The sequence below is a fragment of the Oreochromis niloticus genome, linkage group LG1 (genome assembly GCF_001858045.2).
Source record: "Oreochromis niloticus isolate F11D_XX linkage group LG1, O_niloticus_UMD_NMBU, whole genome shotgun sequence".
Taxonomy (NCBI): domain Eukaryota; kingdom Metazoa; phylum Chordata; class Actinopteri; order Cichliformes; family Cichlidae; genus Oreochromis; species Oreochromis niloticus.
This window is the reverse complement of record NC_031965.2, coordinates 7,128,780-7,149,482: the sequence shown is the minus strand read 5'-3', so window position 1 is coordinate 7,149,482 and position 20,703 is coordinate 7,128,780. Positions and strand designations below refer to the sequence as shown.

Genomic DNA, 20,703 nt, shown 5'->3' with positions numbered 1-20,703 from the left:
CATCTATGGCAGTGATGTGCCAGAGGAATTTAAGCTTTGGACCACCGGACAAAAGGTCCTCCACTCACTGTTTCCATGGGTGGGCACCGGAAAGAACATGTTAAGAATTGAAACTTTGGACTACCGCTTTGGACTGTTCCTGAATGCCTCGTGCAAAATCAACAATCAACAAAATGAAGAGATTGATGCCCTGCGCATAACTGTGATGCAACACCGAGTCGCACTGGACATGATTCTGGCTGAAAAAGGAGGACTCTGTATACTCTTTAACAACACATGCTGTACGTACATTCCAGATAATGTTCACTCTTCCAACATGACCGACGCCTTACGCACGCTGAAACAACTCAGGGACACTCAGCAACAGGACTATGTCACGAACACTGAAGATTGGCTTACCTGGCTGTTGAGTGGTTCCTGGAAATCTCTTTTAATAAAAGGACTGGTTTTTGTAGGAGTTCTTCTACTCCTACTCTGTTGTTTTACTTCTTGTATTTTGCCATGTGTACAATCAATGATTAATAAAGTTGTTGCAGTTCATGTGCAGGCATACCTGACACTGCCCATGGACGAAGATGATGATGATCCCCCTGACACTGAAATGCTGTGATACACCAATGTATGACGTGCTGATTAAAAATGCGCTGCAAGAAATCATGCACAGATAATAAACCAATGGTGTTTTAACTAGTGTGAAAGTTAAACAACAGGAGGGAAATGTGAAAAGATTTTGTTTATTATTCAAATATGCTTTGCTTGTGATTGTGTAAACTCTGAATGACGATTCACCCTGATAAACATGAAGCCTTGCCTATGCTTATCAAATGCCTCTGAAGACAAGTTCCTGTGTAAAGAGGAACGGAAAATGCCACTTAAGCAGACGTTTAGTATAGTACGGACAGAATGTTTAGCAAGATGTGCATTTGTCAGTTAAGCAATCTATATTCTGAGAACAGGCGGAGACTGCCTCCGTCTGCTGTGTAACCTACATGCCTATATAACCTGCAATAAAGAAGAGTACTGTGTGACTCTCTCGAGAGACGTTCACCCATGTACATGTGATTGATTATATTGTCTCACTGTGTCTCTGTTTTACTTTGGCAGCCTTCTATTTGGGAAATTTCCCCCGACAATGTATATATCACATTTCTGTCTGAAAACAAGAATTAAATATAAAAAAATATTTTTACTTTAACTTCATAGGCCTGATACAGTTAGAAAAAAACTCCTTTCTTCATCTTGGAATTGCACAGCCAGTGTCCTCAGCCATTTACAACAAAGTCAAGCCACTGCCATGTAATCAGAACGGGAACTCGAGCTGTCCCTCACCAGGTCACTGTGGCCCCACTCATTATCTTATCACCTATTGTAACCCACTGTAATTCCCCCTCTCATGATTGATGATGTCGCTGTCTGATTACACCAAGACAAAAACCCCCTAAGATCACCTTTCACTCCAGTGGCCAACTCCAAGAGTTCCATGAGGTCTGCTGGAAAGGATGATGGAGCAGGAGCTGTGCAGCCATGTTGAGCTTCTGTCATGTGCACATGAGGTTTTTATAAACTCTGAACAAGAACCAGCACTCTGCTGTAAAACAGTTCATGACATTCTTTTACTGACGTAATTAAAGACTATTACCTGATCGACAAAAGTCGCACTGACTTGGGGTGAAAGTAATTACATTTTGGTTAGACTGTCTCATGCTTGATTGATATGGATGGTAATTTTCTAGATGTACCTCACAAGACACTGAAGGAGCACTGTGTGGTGCAGCACAGAAAGAAGTAAGAAAGCCTCTGTATAAAACATTTAGACTGAAGGCTTCTCTGCTACAGATCATGTCCCTGGCCTGGCTCGAACAAATCAGAAAGGTAACCTGTGCTCTTTTTAAAAGAGACAGTGAGCCTCATCTCTCCATGCGGCAGGTGGAGACAGATGCCTCATTATCTATACCACAGGGGACAAAACAAGCCTGGGACCTCACGGCCCCCCCCACTGGCATTTAGTTTCCAATGCGCTGACACAAGGCAACCCTGGACCATCGCCGGGCTGTGCTCATCTCTGACCTCAGTGAGCGCAGGTCGCTCGCAGAGTCACATTAAACTTTCAGAGGACCCAAAGGTCCCCGTCCGGAGTGTTAACAGCAGCATTGTCCCAGTTCCCCCTGACTCAAATGGCCAAGTGTAACAAGGCACCCCCTCCAGTGGTCAGGACCGCATCACCCCCCGGCCCGGGTCCGTAGATACAGTGACACCCTTCAGCTCCATCTGCAGCTCCTTTGACTCACATAAAGAGGCAGAGACAGAAGATTCAAGAGCATGCTCCTTGTGTTTTACGAGCTACACTGACACTCTACACCCAATGGAAGACATTTGATGGCTTGGACTCCAGCGAGTAATGAGTGAGGGCAGGTGTGGGATCAGCCTGAAAAGATAGAATTCACACTGAGGCAGCTGATCGCATTAAAGGTGAAGTTCACCTGAGCAGGGTGCCAACTTAAACTTATTAAACACTTCCTATCTTCTCGCTTCAGATTTTTGGGGTTTTACTTTAATCAACATTTAAAAGGTGTTTTCTAAACACCTTTGTAAGTATATGCAGTTTTAATCTAGATTTTTCAATTAGTATTTTATACTTTTATGCTTAGCTTCAAAATGTCTCTTAAAATGTAATTTATACAAATACTGGAATTTTCCGGCTATTTCATTAGATTTTGGGGGGGGGCAAAAGAAAAATAAATCACCTCACTGACATCTGCCGACTTTTTTGTTTGTTTTTTTGTTTGTTTTTAATCCAGGATTGTCGATCATATTATTTAAAAAAAAAGAAAGAAAAAAAACATTCAAAATGAGCTTATTTTGTAAAAACAATGAAAACACCTGCTCCAGATTTTATGACATCACTCCAACATGCAGCAGCCTGACAACCAGAGGAAGCAGACTTACTGCCCACACTGTGATGAAGGTTTTAATTATCCCTCTCAGAGTATGGAAATTGTTTATCTGAGCTATTTCTTGATACAAATACTTACTTTTTTAATTCAGTTTTTATTTACTTCCAGACTTATTCACTCATCCAAATCATTCCAGACTGATCTGAGCTGCACAGAATAGCTAACTCTGGCAAAGGCAAATGTCACTCAATCCACAGATGCACGTATTCGGTTTTCTTTGCTCTTTCTTCATGAAATGTTGAAGATAGAAATGTATTTGCAACAGGACTGAAACGTATTTTGAATGCCCTTTACATGAATGTTTAATTAAAGTTAATGATTTTAATAATAAAAGATACACAATATCATTATGAAAACAACATAAATTCAGAAACCTCCTGATTAAATGTGATTAAACTCTTTTTTAGAAATCCCCATTAAGTATATTTCTTCTCCATAATATGCATATTTCCTCTACTGCCATGCAGCTTATATAAACTACATGAAGGAAGAGAAAAAAAATCTCTTCCTTCATGTAGTTATTATGAACTGTGTCAAGAAGAAGCCTGGACTGATTTTGATTTTAAGATGATATTTCAATGTATTTTTTTTTTCTTTACCAGATTTCTGATTTAGTTTTAAAGTTCAGGCCAAAGTGGATTTGTTCTTCCCATTTCTTTAAGCATGGACAAAGAATTCACTTTAATTCAGTATATTAATATAACTCCATTGCTTTGGAGTATCCAGGAACTCATATCGACCTGTGTCATACTATTGAATTATCTTCAAGGCTGTTCTGACCTTCTGTCGAGTGTTTTTATCACCAGGTGCCAGAGGTTTGGCTAAGGCCAGTTTTTATTTTTATACATTTGTGGTTTCTTTACTCTCTGAATTAAGTTCTCTCAGCATTTGCTTAATTGATTTCTTACATTTTCTTTTATCTTGAGTCGAAACGTCAGGACAAGGAAGCCTATAAGAATACATGTAGTAAAAACTACATTTCTACAGGTAAGCCGTGGGGAAGGCCTCTCTGCTGCTAGCTCAGTGATGTGAGCTCTGAACATTTCTACAATTGATTCATCTACAGCAGCCTGTCATTGAGTCCAGCTGTTATAGGCATTTCGACTTCTTTTTAAACACCTTCTTGCAGATTTCTTTGATCTTCATTAAGGCAGGGGAAACCTTTCAGGCACTTTCAGCCCCTCCATCACCTGCTTCATCAGACACTCTGTGTGGGTAGTCCATTCCTGCTAGCTCCAGTACTTGATACCATGAACAGGCTGACATATGCTGGAAATTTCATCTTAATCCTTAATCCTAATCTTTATTGTGTCTCTGTTAACTATAATTACACCTGAGTCACCTGGTGTATAAACAAGAATCCCTATTCACACTGCGCTGTGTGATCTGGAGAGAGCAAGATACACACACAATTATATATTTTGTGTTCATTTGGACTGCTTAGTTTGTATAAGGAGAAAATCTACCGGTGACACTGATGCCACTTACACAGCACACAGCTGGATGCTAAAAATGCTAAACCAAACCTGAACTGTGTTTCTAAACTATATAAGAAACTGTATAAGAAATGTACAAGAAACAAATAAATAGTTAATGAATGCTGTAGCCCTGAAATATTCAATAATTTTAAATACAGCAGGTAAAATTAGTTTTAAACACGTCACCAGTTTTCTAAGTAGATGTATTTCTAAATGTGCTATCGAGATGAACTTCTCACCAGATGTCGGTAACAACCCATCCAATCCACACATGCAAAGAAATCAAACCTATATTTTAATATTTTATTTTATATCTGTTAGAGCTCCAAACAGACTTTGCCAGACTAATACAGCTTTGATGTTGCAGATGTCTCATAGATTTAAATTCAGACAGGATTACAGTTTATAAAAATCTTTTCAAAAATCATACCAGGTAATGTGAAGAGCTATAAATATGTATCTGCAACAGTTAAAAACATATTTCATCTTTGGGAAAAATTGACTTGATGGTGTGTTACATTAGACACGGAGGATTGGCCATTTTGTAGGTGGTTGCAGTGTTATGATTTTTACATTTATATACAAATGGAAAAGCTAAAGTGAACAAAAGTAAGCAAAATCACAGGACACTAGTTAAGTTCTGTATTTTAGTTACTTAATTCCAGTTGGTGGTTACTGGATATTGGGAACCACTGGTTTAATCTTTAACATGTTGTATTTTATCAGTTCACTTTTTTTCACCACATCATTCTAAACCTAAATATGAACCAGTAAATAAAAGGAGTTTACTTACAGTAGTGAGTTGAAGCCTGGCTGGGTGATACTAAGGGTGTACCAGGACAGCACTGGCATCATAGTCTCTGAACTATTCTGGCAATTATTATTATTAAATTTTTTTTTTTCTCTCACACATTTATTTATATGAAAGTTTACAGCCTTTAAAAAGCGTGGTTGTTTAAAATTAATATTGGTCCTTTTCAGTGCAAAGGTAAGTCTACAGTGCATTCCTGACTTTGAATTAGTATACAAAAAATAAAAGCATTTCCGAAAGTTTAATGCAAAACAATAACTTAAGAAAATTAACTTTTATTGTAAATTAAGAAAGTATTGGGAACGGAGTTGTCCCTGTTTTCAATCATAATCAAACTGATTAAACTATGATGTTTATGTGAACAACGAGCCAATAAAACCATCAGCCAGTAAAATAGAGGATTTGGTGCCATCTAGTGGTCTGACACTGAATCATCGCAGAAACTTGAACAGAGCACAAAATCTGCACACTGGAATAATGGGATATGATCTAATTATGGCAGTTACTAAAAAGGGGAAATATGTGTGTATATAATGCTTGTTTTTAAAATCAACAGCTGATTTCCATCTCCTCTCCTTTTTTTGAGTTTTTGAACAAGCGAGACAAAAAGCCTGAGAGGTGTCACTTTCTCTGCTTGGCTGTCTTGTTGAGTCGTCGCTGTAGCAGGTAGACAAACACAGCAATATTCACGAAAAACTGAATTAAACCTATAGAGGAAATGCCGTAGTTCACATACAGGAAGCCCCCTATAGTAGGTCCCACTGTGCGAAGCAGAGATTGAACAGATGCGCACAGTCCCAGCATTGTGCCTACAAATGAGAACAAGATTAAAACTGGCATTAATTCTTTACACTATTTCACAATAGGTTCACCTGTAGTTTTCTAAACCATTTTATTTGGTATTATTACATTTTATTTTGGAATGCTGGAGTGTCTTTGCTTCTTTAGTTTAAAGCAGCTTTATTCAAATGCAGTCACACATCAAGTGATCTAAAATGAAGCTTTTTAAAAGTCGAGCCTGTCAAACACCATCTGATTGTAATAAAGTAAAGCGGGATGGTCTCACCTGTGTCAGAGGACGGTACACTCTTTGTGAGCATGCTGTCTGTGATGACATTAAACACACTGAGAGAAAACATCATCGGGAGGATGTTAAGGCAGAACTGCCACACATTCTGTATATATGCCTGTACAGAGAAATATCACAAATAAAGAGTTTTCAGCAAGGGGTTCAATGGCACATTATATTCATTGCTAGGTAATTATGTTTAATAGGGGTTACTGTCACAACTGGAGTCCAATGAATACCTGCAGCAGAACTCTAATGGGCTGTGCTATTGATTAAGTTCTTGCTCTGGAGTTCTATGAGGATGACGCTCCCTAATTCAGCTGTGAATCCGAATATCTGTCTTAAGGTGCTTTGGCAGTGTGGCGAAGGGGTTAACTGATAGTGAGGCCTGTTAGGGGCAGCACCATGTACGAAACATGTTAATGTGGCTGTTGTGAGCATGTTAGCATATTGATGTATCAATTCAAAGCTCTGCTATGAATTTATACAGCTTTAAGCCCCAGTCACAAAGGTCTAGAGACCAGGTGGCAACCACTTGGCAACCCCCGTTGTTGGGGAAAATTGAGTATTTCTCGACTAGTTGTGAGTGGTTGCTGGAAGTTGCTGGCAGTAGGTGTGAAGTCCATTGGAAGTCCCAGTCATGCAGGCCTAGAGCAGTCACCGAGCACTTGATATCCTCTGGTCACCGAACATTCTCCATTTAATGTTTGCGATGGACTTTTTCACCTTTTACTTTTTCAAGTTAATTAGTGGACAATCCTTCCATGCAAACTATGAGTGGCCACAGTACTTTAGCAGCAACCAAACCAATCACAAAGAGGTGTCGGCTGCAGCAACCTGTTTATGACTGATTTCACCCAGTGCCAGCCAGCAATCTCAAGCTCTTGGGCTCTTATCTGAGCTGCTAAACAACAAGAAACATGAACACATTCATAATGATAAAACAAACAAAAACAAAAAAACCCTAACAAATTCACACTCATATACAGATGAACAAGTATTCAAAAAAGTACATGCACAATATCACAGAGGAAAAATGTTCAATACCAAGCAATAGTAAAAGTTGTAGTAAGACTTACTATAAAAAAAACTCATGGTAAAAAAGGGGTTTAAAACTTTTCATTTCAGTTTTGCTTTTTAAAAAAGAAAAGCTATGGAGTAGGGGAGACCGGGGATAGTTGTAACGTGGGTCAGTTGTAACACTTCCAATTTCTCCAATCAGGGCTAAGTTTAAAATGATGTGACTCATCCTGTACATGCCCAATTCAGCTCTGCTATCACATGTGAAAAATCAGCACATTTTGTCAAAGACAGACAATTTAACACGAAAAAAAGTAATTTGTATGCCAAAAGTAAGTTTTTCTACTTTATTTCAATTTCTAATAGCATTATCTGCTTTGCAGTTAAACTCATCAAACTTAAATTATGTTATTTGTATGTCTATGGGGATATATTCTGTGTAGGTCTTTAGTGCTAATGTTTTAGCCATTGGCTGTAATCTTAGCTAGTTCATGGCTATAGGAGTCTGGGTCAGTTGTAACAGCAACAGTCTGGGTTAGTTGTAACAATAATGCAGATGTTACAACTTACCACACTATTACTTTAACTTATATTAAACAAGTTGGGGCAACGACATCAGCAGAGAGAGGTTCACTGGTCACCTTTGTATATGCGGTTAATGCCATTGGCAACACAATTCCTCCACTGTTTGTGTTCCCACACATACATTATGCAGACCACTGTGTCAGAGATGGACCAGTAGGAAGTATTGGTAGTGGAAATAAATCAGGATGGGTGCAAGAAACAGATTTCCTCATCTTTCTGAAGCACTTTGCAAACCACACCAAGGTAAGCCATGATAGAAAGTAATGGAATTGCGATGCTGGTGCACAGCTACATTTTTTCAGCTTCATTGTTATGTTCAAAAGTTGGTGCAAGAGTTGTAGGCTATAATGCCCACTGAGCCAATGAGGCCAAACACAAGGAAGACCAATCAAAATTAATGAAATATTCAGTTGCAGAAAATTCCATCATTTGTCTTTTTGGGGGGTTGGAATATGTTCAAAAGCTAGATTTCTGCATTCTGTCACACACACACACACAAAGCTACATAAATGGCTCTATGTGCATTCATGTGTTGAATAAAAAAGATTACATGTTAATGTTTTGTCAGTACCCTTATTTCATTGTGTTACATTTCACCCCAGGATATGTTACAACTAACCCAGACTATGGGGTTAATTGTAACATTTCACTCTTTGTGTTTGAGACCATACCATGCAATGGGTAATTGTGCTGCAGAGAAAATAGCTGCACTATTTAATAGCAGAGACATGTAAATACTTTGCATTAAATTTTCAATCCACTACCTTAAAAGAGCTCCAATTTACAGGCAGAAATGTCAAAAATGTTACAACTATCCCCGGTCTCCCCTACTTGAGTGAATACTTTCCCTCTAAGGGGTGTGTGCTTATGTTTTGTGCATACCTGAGCCAGTCCCACTAAAGAGGACACTCCAATGGATAGAAGCAGCAATGAGTTGTCAGAGTATCTTGCTGTAAGCCGACCGATCACTCCTCCTTGAATAACCTGAACAAACATCTGAGTTTTACTCAGTTCGTCTTGCAGTCTGGTATAATCTTAAGCTCAACCACCTAACATATCACATACAGTACATTTGAAAAGTTTTCAGATCCTTTAGAGTTTTCTTCAAAAAAAATAAAAAGTGAATCTTTTAGTCGGTGACCACTGGCTTCTTGGTAATCTCTCTGACAACGACCAGACTGCTTATCTTGGCTAATTTGGAATATCTTGGACGACTGTTGGTGGTTCCAAAAGTTCCCCATCTGACAATAAGAGGCTATCACAGGTTGGGTTTTTTTAGTCTGACAACTGCAAGACCTTAAACAGACCTGTATGTAACTTTCCTAATTCATGAATTTAGCTAATCACAGGTCTAATGAAGTTATCAAAGCATATTGGGGACTGTTGTTTCATGTAGGAACCATCAGAGCTCAACCTCTCAAGTGTGAGCAAGGATACGTCTGCAAATAGGGTGTTTTATTCTTTCAGTTGTTAAAAAAAAAAGAAAAACAAACAAAACACTCCAAAAACCTGTTCCTTAATTTGTCATTTAGTCTAAATTAAACAAGTGAATCACAAGTGAATTTTGGTCTGTAATGTAACAAAACGTAAAAAACTTGAAAAGGCTAAAATGCGCCAAATCATTTTGGATTTCAGTCTTACCATTTGGACGATGCCAAAATAGGCCATCAGGTAGCCATTCTGCTCAGGCTGCAGCTTAAAGAACTCCAGTGCAATGATAGAAAACATCACTTGAAAAATGCCTTAGAGCACAAAACAATTTTGTTAGATTTGCATATGATTTATGATGACACCATCAAAGTTGGCTTTGTGTCTCTTTGTGGCAATTTAATTTTCTGTTTGCAAACTGTTTTCAGGGCCGCTTAACTTCAGTGCTGACCTAACATGCTGATTTACAGTATTACAGTTGTATTTATCTTGAAGTTATTCTTGGTGCCGTTTGTCTAAAGCCTGCTCCTGTAAGGCCACCTTCCCTTTACACAAACTTGCTTCCGATTGGCTGCTCCTTGCAATTTCAGAAGGTCCAGTTGGGGTTTCTGTGTACTCTGCCTTGTTTTATCGTGTTCACAAGGTTTTCGCAAAATTTGACCTCTGACCTTCATTCAAACTCGTCAGAGCCTTTTAGTAGATACACCTATGGTATCAATTTGAAACTCCTATGTTGCCTTTTTCTCGAGTTATCGCATTCACAAACCTGGGTGTCCATGCTGCCCACCTGCCCGCCCGACCAGCAGGGTGATGACGAAACCCCATCAAGCCTTTTATAGCTGAGCCATCACAAGAGTATGAAGCCTGAACATTTGGCTCACAGATGTTTGACCAGAATTATTTAAAATTTTGTCCTGGTTTAACATGCGCATCCACAATTTTAGCTACATATTCATACCCATTTTAATACACATAAATGTAGGTGAGCCCGATCAGAACATATTACCATAGGTAACCTCCAAAAACAAAAATGGCAAAAAAGAAAAACATTTTAAGAGTGTGTAACTTAAACACAGTGATATTAGGAAGAGACACAACATTTGTAAATTGCAAAGGCTTGAACCAAAACATCTTCACACTTTAAGTCTCACCTGATGGCAAACCTGCGACTATCTTGATAATGAAAGTCTGCATCACTGTTGGAAACTTCATCAGCCTCGTAATCTCACCCAGATTGAATACTGACTTTTTTCTGTTGTCATCTGAAGTAAAATCAAAGCGCAAAAGGTACAATTACCATTCCATTATGTGTTATGTGTTTCTACCAGTAAGTCAAGGTAGGGAATGGAAGGAATAACATGTATGTAGAGAAGTCCCAGGGAACTTCCAGGAATGCTCACGCCATTTTCCCGATTGATAGCAGGCAGTGATTTCATATCGGAAAACCCAGCATTATACGTGAAGTTACCAAATTTACCAGTCTTTAGATAACCTAGACCTAGATGACAATATTAAGAATCTATAAAACCCTGTACCATGCCAAGAAGCATTAAAGATAATTTTATTGAGTTCATTTCTCACTGTCTATTTAGATATCATCATCATCACAAGATTAATACCTAATATTGCATATTTTGCCATTAAAATATACTCAAGATGTTAAAGAGAAATGACAGACAGGGAAACACTGAGGGAAATAAAAATCCCTACTTAAAGAAACCCGAATGGTCTTTTCTGGGAAAAGGGTGAATAGTTTTTGATGAGTGTCAATTACAGCGTCTAACTATTGTCTGTCCCCTGTTTGCCAGAATGATAAGAATGAAAAAAAAAACAACCCAAAATACACATACTGTGACTGCACATTTTTGACCCAAAATGTCTAGAGCAGGGGTGTCCAACTCCAGGCCTCAGGGGCCAATGTCCTGCAGGTTTTAGATATCACTCTGGGTCAACACACCTGAATCAAATGATAAGTTCATTACCAGGCATAGAACTTGGCTGCATGCTTAGGTGGCAGTTCACCCATTTGATTCATATTACAGCAGCTCATGAGTGACTGAACATGGTGCAATAAAAGTACTTTTAGAAGTACATTTTTCCAAACACTTACATTTATTTATATTTACTTGACTAGGGTTAGGGGTTGCCATGTCATCATGCACTCAAGTTTTATAGAGTCTCAGGACACTGACCCTCGAGGACTGGAGTTTGAGATCCCTGCTCTAGAGCTTCAAAATGAAACCAGTGACTAAAACTGCAGTTCCTCTAGGTACCACTTGAGGCTGATTTCAAAATTGAGTTCATCCCCACAGACTCCCAAGGTAAATCTGTATAACACTAAAAGGTATTTTTACAGCCTGGTTCTATAATACAGATTTTGTCCTCTACAGATAGTTTTCTGCCTAATAACAATTCTGCGCAGGATGACTTTTTTTATGATTTCTAATAATTTAGATGACACAATTAAAGTAACTGCTTTTGTTCACGTCATATCCCTCTTTCTTCCCATGTTTCCTGTGTCTTTTATACCGGCACTGGAACAGTGACAAAAAAAGCCTTAAAAGAAACTGTGTTGCATTATGGGGAATGTCATTAAAAGCTCACTACTTTTCCTATTTTAGAAATATCTTTATTTCAAAGTGAGCTGTACAACTGTACAATACCAACAGTAATTTCCTAAATTGAGAGTAGATTAGATTAGATTTAGAGATTAGATAAAACTTTATTAATCCCTCGGGTGGGTTCCTCTGGGAAATTCGGTTATATATACTATAGTAATCAGTGAAGACACTTTCAGTAGTAGCTACCATTTCTTACACTGGTAACAAAAGACTTACTTAGTCCCAATTGGGACTTAGACTACAAATATTCCACTGAGTATATTTAAGTTAAGCTACGCTGTGGCTCTATCTACTCAGTGGAATATTTGTATGTTAGTATCTCTGTGTGCATCATCTATGTTAGTTTCTTGTTGTAAAGATTGCTGAGACTTGTTTGTGTCTTGAGGTGCTTTCATTTTTATTTATAAAAATAGTCCTCACTTCAGATGAAGTCACACAAAATACTTGACTAACACATACTAAATTCCTGAATTAACCATGAATCACAATATGAAATAACGATGAATAAAACCTCTGTTAAAACACAAACAATGAGATCATATCTTAATCATTATATATGTACATGCGCATCTCAGTACTTTGTTAATCACTTATTTAGACATTATAAATGATACCATGAACATGTTTTATATATATATGAGCTTATTAATCATGAATAAACATTTATATCTGTATTTATAAATGACATTATAGATGTTGAATTAATCACTAATACCTGGCTAATGCTTAATAGAGCATTAGCCTATTAATAAGCTCTTTAAGAACACAAGGAAAAAACAAAAAATAATCTTTGGCATGAATTTTTTTAATGGGCTGCTGATAAGATTTTTGTTCCTTTGATCTGGACTTCATATGGCACTCACTGGATTTTAGTAGGCGATGGGACATCTTTGGGGAGACTGGAGGCATGTGGGAATGGCTGGATTTCAGGTTAATATTTTTTCCTTTCTTGACCATCCGTTGCTGCACTTTTTTTACTGGCTTTCTCCTGTTTGATGGCTTCTAATTCTTTCTGTAGTTTTTCACTCTGACATCTGTACACAATCCTATCTGCTGTTAAGGCTTTGAGCTTTGCTTTCTGCTCTCTGACCACTGCCTGGTACTAATGGAGCTGAAAACACACACGAGTTAGATTTTGCTTCAGCTCCTCATACAGCTTCTGTGTTTTCCTCAACTCTTTAGCCTGGGAGAGCACCTCTTTCTGTGAGGACTCAAGCTTCTGGAGAGGCACATCTTGGCTAGGTTCCTCGCTCTTCTTCATCCAATTCTCAAGCTTCTCCATCTGCATCTGCATCTCCTCCTCACATTTTTGGTCCTCTGCTTGATTTTCTATGATGCCCTCGTTTGCTCCTTACACTCGCTGTCCTTCCTGTTAAAGCTTGACTGCTGGATGGCAGATAACACATAACTGTCACATAACTCTGAACATTCATGCTGGCAGCACAGCCACTTGTCATTCAAGCTATCCCTCTCTTTACTGACTTGCTTCAGTTGTTCCTTCAACCTTTGATGCTCAGCTCTCTGGCAAGCACCCTGCTGCTTCGCTGACTGCAGCAGCACCTTTACTGACACCAATTCCTGCTTCAGGACCTGATTCTGCTTGTGTTCCATCCTCAGGTCAGTTTTCTGGATCTTAATCTTCTTACCCAACACAGATACTTGATTTTTGAATTGCACCAGTTGGTTCCTCGGGTGGTCTCTGTTTTTAACTACACTCTGCATCTTTTGCTGTTGCCTTTACCTGTTCACCACTCGTCATTAAGAACTCGACTTTTTTCTCGAGGGCCACGTTTTCCTTCTTGAGCATCTGGTTTTCTTCCTGCATGTGGACTAACTCCCGCTCGACATTGGGAGGGATCGATGATGTGACATGATGACAAGCTGAGTTCTGGGTTGTGTTACACAGACGCTCATACAGCTGAGATTAAATTTCATTTTTTAGGCAGTCCATGGTTTTTTGTTTTGTTCTCTACAACAACTTGGTCAAATTAGATTTGAGCCTTTGTTTCTATGGTATCCTGCTAACAACACATCACATGTTTTGATGTCAAAACATCCCATACCATGGTTTGGATTATTTGCAACCAAAAAGTGACTCTCTCCAAACATCTCTAAAAAAAATATTTCATTACCTTTTTTCTTTTTCTCTTTTTTAAATACATCTATATGGGAAAAAAATGGCATATTGCAATTTTAAGCACATTTGAGTATGTAATTATGGAAGATGCTACAGTAACATAACATCAGAGACTCAGCGGTATTCTGATAAAAACGGCTGCTAATAATTTACCTGGATTATTACACGGAATTTTGAGGACTGGCATCAGTGGTTTGCTATGAGATTATTTAAAAATGCGAAAGAAAGAAAAATAAAGTAAGAACAGAGTCATAATTTTTTAAAGAAAAAATAACAAAAACTGGGTTGTTGTGATCATGAACCCAAGGCCACTTTGTATAGACTTCCCAGACAGCTGAGAACATTAGGTTGAGAAGAAGCAGGCATGTCTTACCTGTGGTGTTGCCTCTGGTGGTTTCAGCTTTTGTATTTTTTGGGATGAACTTTAAAACCAACAGCAGGCTAAAGGCACTCCCTGCAGCACCAAAATATGCAGTAAACTTCTCCCTGAAAAATACAAAGTAAAAGTGCTGTTTCGGGGACACTTTTGGAAAACACACAATTTGACTGTCATTTCCATGTTTCATAAAAGCAGAATATTATAACCTAAGCCAAAATGTCTTCCTAAACCAGAGATTTTTTTATATCCTTTGGCTCTGTCAAAGAGCCAATGGTTGCTCAGGTTGGTTTCACACCAGTGCTGCTGTTAATGATACACACTGTGACACTAACCCATAGAGTTTGCTCAGCTGTCCGCCTAATGTGGAGCCAACTATCATACCGATGCCAAAACACAGACCAAGCTTGGATAAGGCGTCGGCCCGTTTCTCAGGTTTTGTAAGGTCTGTAACGACCATTTGTGATGCTGCAGACAGAGGCGGGACAAAGAAAAAAATCAAGTGAAACTTTATTCAGGATAAATAAAAGTAAACTTTAGAATAAATCTGAATAAATGTAAAAATAGTTCAGCCACATTGTTAGCAAAGGATAAAAAACGGTAGGTTTGATGCTCACCAGGGAGGACATGCATAAAGATTGTGGGGATTTTATGGATGAACAACATGGCTGGAGTGTCTGCTATGGCCAGCAGCAGAAAGAAGACAACAGTTGAAGCACATGCCAGGGACAAAGCCGTCCGTGCCCCAAATAGATCTGCAAACCTGCCAAAAAACAGACCCTACAGTCACATTTTTCTGCACTGTGTTCCTACTGTTGGCAAACAGTAAAGAGCAATGTCCAAGCAAACAATAGTGAACAGAAACTCACCTTCCAAACATTGGGCCCCCGAGCAGCTGAATAACTCCAACTGTAGTTTGCAAATAACCAAACCACAACGTGTCGAAGCCGAGCTTCTTTGCCAAATACTATAGAGAGTAACATAAGTAAGTAAGTGACAGTTATTTTTTTTGTGACAAGTGTTCATAAAACAGAGTAAAATAAACAAGGAAATTAAACGCCATAAAAACAATACAAAAACAATTTAAGATCAAAACAAAAATAAAAATCATTAAAAGTATCAACGAAAAGCCTGATTAAACTAAAAAAGATTCTTAACTGGTTTTAGAAAGAGTCCACAGAGTCAGCTAAAGTTAATTGTTGTGAGAGACTGCTCCAAATCTCTGCCCTTTTGTATTTGGAACGACCAGCAGATTCTGAGCCTGTGATCGAAGACTACGAGCAGAGGTGTGCTTGGTAAGAAGATAGGGCAAACTGTCCGGAGCCTGACCATTTAGTGCTCTGTATGTGAAAACAAAAATTTCATAACAAATTGTAGAATCTACTGAGAGCCAGTTTAAAGAATATAAAATGGTAGTGATGTGAGCTCGGCTGCTGAATGTGTTAATAGTCTTATTACAATTTCCTTGCTTTATTGCTTGGAGAGACATCAATGAGAATTTACCTAAGCCAGAAAACAAGGCATTACAGTAATCTAAGTGCAATGACGCAAATGCATGACCAATTTTGTCCAGATCCACCAAAGAGACCATATGTTGCAATTCAGAAATGTTCCATAAATTAGAAAAAACAGGAAAAAGACTCCCCTGGTAAGATAGATTTTACTGCCAAAACCCAGAGAAGAATCAGCTATTACACCAAGACTTTAAACACTGGATTTAACTGTTGAACAAAATGAACTAAGACCAGTTTAAGACAAGGTAATTGTTAGAGAACCAATCACTAAACAGTGGACTATCCAGCTGTTGGAGTTTAAAAGACATGTACAACTGAATGTCATCAGCATAGAAGTGATAATGAGTGTCAGAAAATAACTGTCTTGAGAGACACAATAAAAGTACATCCTTGTTTATGCCAGTCAAAAGTCCACATTCAAGGCCTTCCTTTACTTTAATTGATTCATACACTGATTCATACAGAACTGCGAACTAATACCCAGCCAACATACCTAGGCCAACATTGGGTAGATGAGGGTGAACTGTGGGTGTGTGTGGGCAGGGCAAACCCACAGTCATCCCACCCAAGCCCCAAGTGGGTGTGCTCACACAGGGACCACAGCAATTTTGCCCTTTAGGGCCCCTGTATGGGTTTTCTAAGGGTAAGTTCACTTTGTGAAGTTCAATTTGCTACTGCTGGAAATGTGCTTAAGTTGGCCAGGGCCAACCCCTAAGATCAGTGGGACCTTCATTTCTTTTCTACAAAACCATGAGCCAAAACACATCTCACTTCGTTCGGAAAAAAAATTAAAAAAGCAGAGAACGCCAAAAGCACCCAACCTAAACCCTACTGAAGCTGTTTTCACACATTTACTTCAATTTTTTTGAAAAACTGTAAATATATCCGTTTGGGCGAGGGGACTGGGAGTGAGCAGGACACAAGACGAACACTTGTTTTCTCATTAGGGTAAATTGGCACAATATGATAGGGAGTATCTAATTTAATGTTGGCATTCTCACATGCACCTTTATCAGGAGGTGCATGTGAGGGTAAAGTATCCAAGACATGCTCTGCATATATAGGAATTCTTTCAAGATGGCTCAAGGTAACCTCATGAACACCCACAGCCATTATCACAGAAAAAATGTGGCTCCTTTGTCTAACCATTGTGCAAATATTTTTCACTTTGAAAAACTTTGGGTGGCTTGCTTACCTAATTCTGTGTGGGTTATCTCACGATTTAAATGGACTGTTTTGCTGTACAATGCAGGAACACTGTCACTGTGGCACTCACCTGGCCTGAGGTAGAGCTGCTACCAGTTCAAACTCTAACTTCTTTTTACAGGATATCTTTAGCAGCAGAGTCATGTCATGTAAAATGGAAAGTGGTGACAGAAAAAGTGCTAAATGCCACCTGAATCAACTTGATTTAAATGGGTTGCATTGTGTTGCAGGTGAACACTGGCCTTATTTGAGGAAGGTGGTGCTGCTGGTGTTAGAGTTGGTGGAGGTATTTGGTGGCAAAAATGAGTGTCCTGCTATGCTTTTTTGTTTTATCATACATTTATCTCAGCTTTGAGGTCAGAGTTGGGAAGATTTTACGTCACAGAATGAGAAGTTTTACAGTCTCTTATGTTTACTGCACTATGACTAAACTATGACTAAATGATGTGTTCGCTTATATTTTTAGATGATTATTATGAAATTTAAATTTCTGCCAGTTTCCTGCTGCTTCTTTTCCAAAATCTTAATTTTACATTTTAAAACATGATCATTTCCATTATGCCACATACATGTAGTTCTATTTAATCTATCACATTTAAAAGCTTATAGTTAAAAGGCGTTTTGATGCTTCCAATGATGCAATTTTGACTCCCGTTTCATGTGTGATAAGTGTACCAAAAACTACAAATTTGTGCCCCTGGTAAGACAATAAAAAATTAATTCATGTACAAGTGGCCTTTTTATGTGGAGTTTGCATGTTCTCCCTGTGTTTTCTCTCTAGCTTCCTTCAACAGTCCAAAGAAATGCATGGGGTTCGGTTAACTGGTGATTCTAAGTTTGCCACAGCTGTGAATGTGAGTGACCCAAATTGGAATAACTGGAAGAAAATACATGGGTAGTAATCGATAATGCATTTCTATACTGCAGATTTGTTTTGTGTATCCAAAACCGTTGACTAACTTTATGTCTTCGATCACTGCAGTGGAACTAAATTTTCAATATCTGTTCTTAAGTATGACATTTAGTAAAGATCCTAAGATTTAGCAATAAAATACAACACTTTTCCCACATGTACATACTGGCATAGTTCTCATTCATACAAAGTATAAATACTATGTTCCTCAACAGCCACATATCTGCTCCTGTACCAAAGTGAATTTCCCAACTCTGGGACTAATAAAGGTCATCTTATCTTATCTTATCTTATCTTATCTTGTCACAGTGATTAAGCACATTTCAAAGCAGGATGCTTCACTGTGTTTTCACACTGATATTCAATGATATGAATACCCCTTCTCCGGTGTTTACTATAAGTGTATGTAATAGCTACTGTTAGTGTTTCATATAAGACCAGTGGTCACTCTTGCACTCTTAATTAAAACCAGATTTTACGCCATAGCTGATATCGACGTCAGTAAATCCAGCCTCAATCATAACTGTGCGCACTTCAGGGAATATAGGGACATTTCAACTTCTTCTTCTTCCCATGTCATATACTCACAGGGGTTACGGAGAACTGTAAAAACATCCATGTGATATCCAAAGCGGCGATGAGATACACGGCGTAAATTGTTGTCATCTGTGAATCGTCTGCGACCTTTGAGGAAACAGAAGCTTTGTCCGTTTCCTCGTTTCTTTCACCTATTCGACTCATTTTTGCTCTTGCTGACAACAGCTGTAAAAAACCTTAATGTGTACTCTCTTCAACAAAAGTAAACTGGCAGACAAAAACGTCCTTTGATCTGGCGACTTCTTGCACAAATTGTTAGCCAACCGGTACTCTGGTTGTACTTTGGAACATGAAGGCGTTACCAAGTTTGACGTTCGTCGGTTATGAAAATAGTTTCCGGTCTTTACATTGTTTGGCCATCGGTACAGGCGGACCTATCGCTGCCTTTATCTAAGTATCAGACAGAGCAGTTGTTAAAAAAACAGCAATGGGCACGTAAAGTTCTATGAAAGAAAATCCTCAGGAAGTTTGTACAGTGATGCTTTCAGGAACTCCTACTAGGCTCGTACATTAAACCATTTTCGAGATCTCTCATTTTTCCTGTCTCGTTTCGAGCATAACATTGATGTTGTTTTTTTTAATATGATACAAAACAACATGTCACATGTTAAAACTGTAAGATTTTTTATTGAAAAATATATATTTGGGTTAAATTTGTTTCTCGCTTTTTATAGCATTACAGTTATACAGTTAAGGCAGTTAAGAGCCTCGTTTTTGTGTTTTATCATTTTATACAGGGAGTGCAGAATTATTAGGCAAGTTGTATTTTTGAGGAATAATTTTATTATTGAACAACAACAATGTTCTCAATGAACCCAAAAAACTCAATATCAAAGCTGAATGTTTTTGGAAGTAGTTTTTAGTTTGTTTTTAGCTTTAGCTATTTTAGGGGGATATCTGTGTGTGCAGGTGACTATTACTGTGCATAATTATTAGGCAACTTAACAAAAACCAAATATATACCCATTTCAATTATTTATTTTTACCAGTGAAACCAATATAACAGCTCCACATTCACAAATATACATTTCTGACATTCAAAAACAAAACAAAAACAAATCAGCGACCAATATAGCCACCTTTCTTTGCAAGGACACTCAAAAGCCTGCCATCCATGGATTCTGTCAGTGTTTTGATCTGTTCACCATCAACATTGCGTGCAGCAGCAACCACAGCCTCCCAGACACTGTTCAGAGAGGTGTACTGTTTTCCCTCCTTGTAAATCTCACATTTGATGATGGACCACAGGTTCTCAATGGGGTTCAGATCAGGTGAACAAGGAGGCCATGTCATTAGTTTTTCTTCTTTTATACCCTTTCTTGCCAGCCACGCTGTGGAGTACTTGGACGCGTGTGATGGAGCATTGTCCTGCATGAAAATCATGTTTTTCTTGAAGGATGCAGACTTCTTCCTGTACCACTGCTTGAAGAAGGTGTCTTCCAGAAACTGGCAGTAGGACTGGGAGTTGAGCTTGACTCCATCCTCAACCCGAAAAGGCCCCACAAGCTCATCTTTGATGATACCAGCCCAAATCAGTACTCCACCTCCACCTTGCTGGCGTCTGAGTCGGACTGGAGCTCTCTGCCCTTTACCAATCCAGCCAGGGGCCCATCCATCTGGCCCATCAAGACTCACTCTCATTTCATCAGTCCATAAAACCTTAGAAAAATCAGTCTTGAGATATTTCTTGGCCCAGTCTTGACGTTTCAGCTTGTGTGTCTTGTTCAGTGGTGGTCGTCTTTCAGCCTTTCTTACCTTGGCCATGTCTCTGAGTATTGCACACCTTGTGCTTTTGGGCACTCCAGTGATGTTGCAGCTCTGAAATATGGCCAAACTGGTGGCAAGTGGCATCTTGGCAGCTGCACGCTTGACTTTTCTTAGTTCGTGGGCAGTTATTTTGCGCCTTGGTTTTTCCACACACTTCTTGCGACCCTGTTGACTATTTTGAATGAAACGCTTGATTGTTCGATGATCACGCTTCAGAAGCTTTGCAA

General features: G+C 38.7%; 1 protein-coding gene across 1 annotated transcript; it reads right to left on the bottom strand.

Annotated features, from left to right (window-relative positions):
• Positions 1-4,721: 4,721 nt before the first annotated feature.
• slc67a1 (solute carrier family 67 member 1) lies at positions 4,722-19,172 on the bottom strand. Its single transcript, XM_003454336.5, has 10 exons — positions 18,701-19,172; positions 15,349-15,446; positions 15,097-15,242; positions 14,815-14,947; positions 14,477-14,589; positions 10,497-10,607; positions 9,559-9,659; positions 8,800-8,901; positions 6,310-6,430; positions 4,722-6,052 (listed from the first exon to the last, which is right to left on the bottom strand). The coding sequence occupies exons 1-10, from the start codon at positions 18,851-18,853 to the stop codon at positions 5,865-5,867; spliced, it is 1,266 nt and encodes a 421-aa protein (XP_003454384.1). The 5' UTR covers positions 18,854-19,172; the 3' UTR covers positions 4,722-5,864.
• Positions 19,173-20,703: the final 1,531 nt, after the last annotated feature.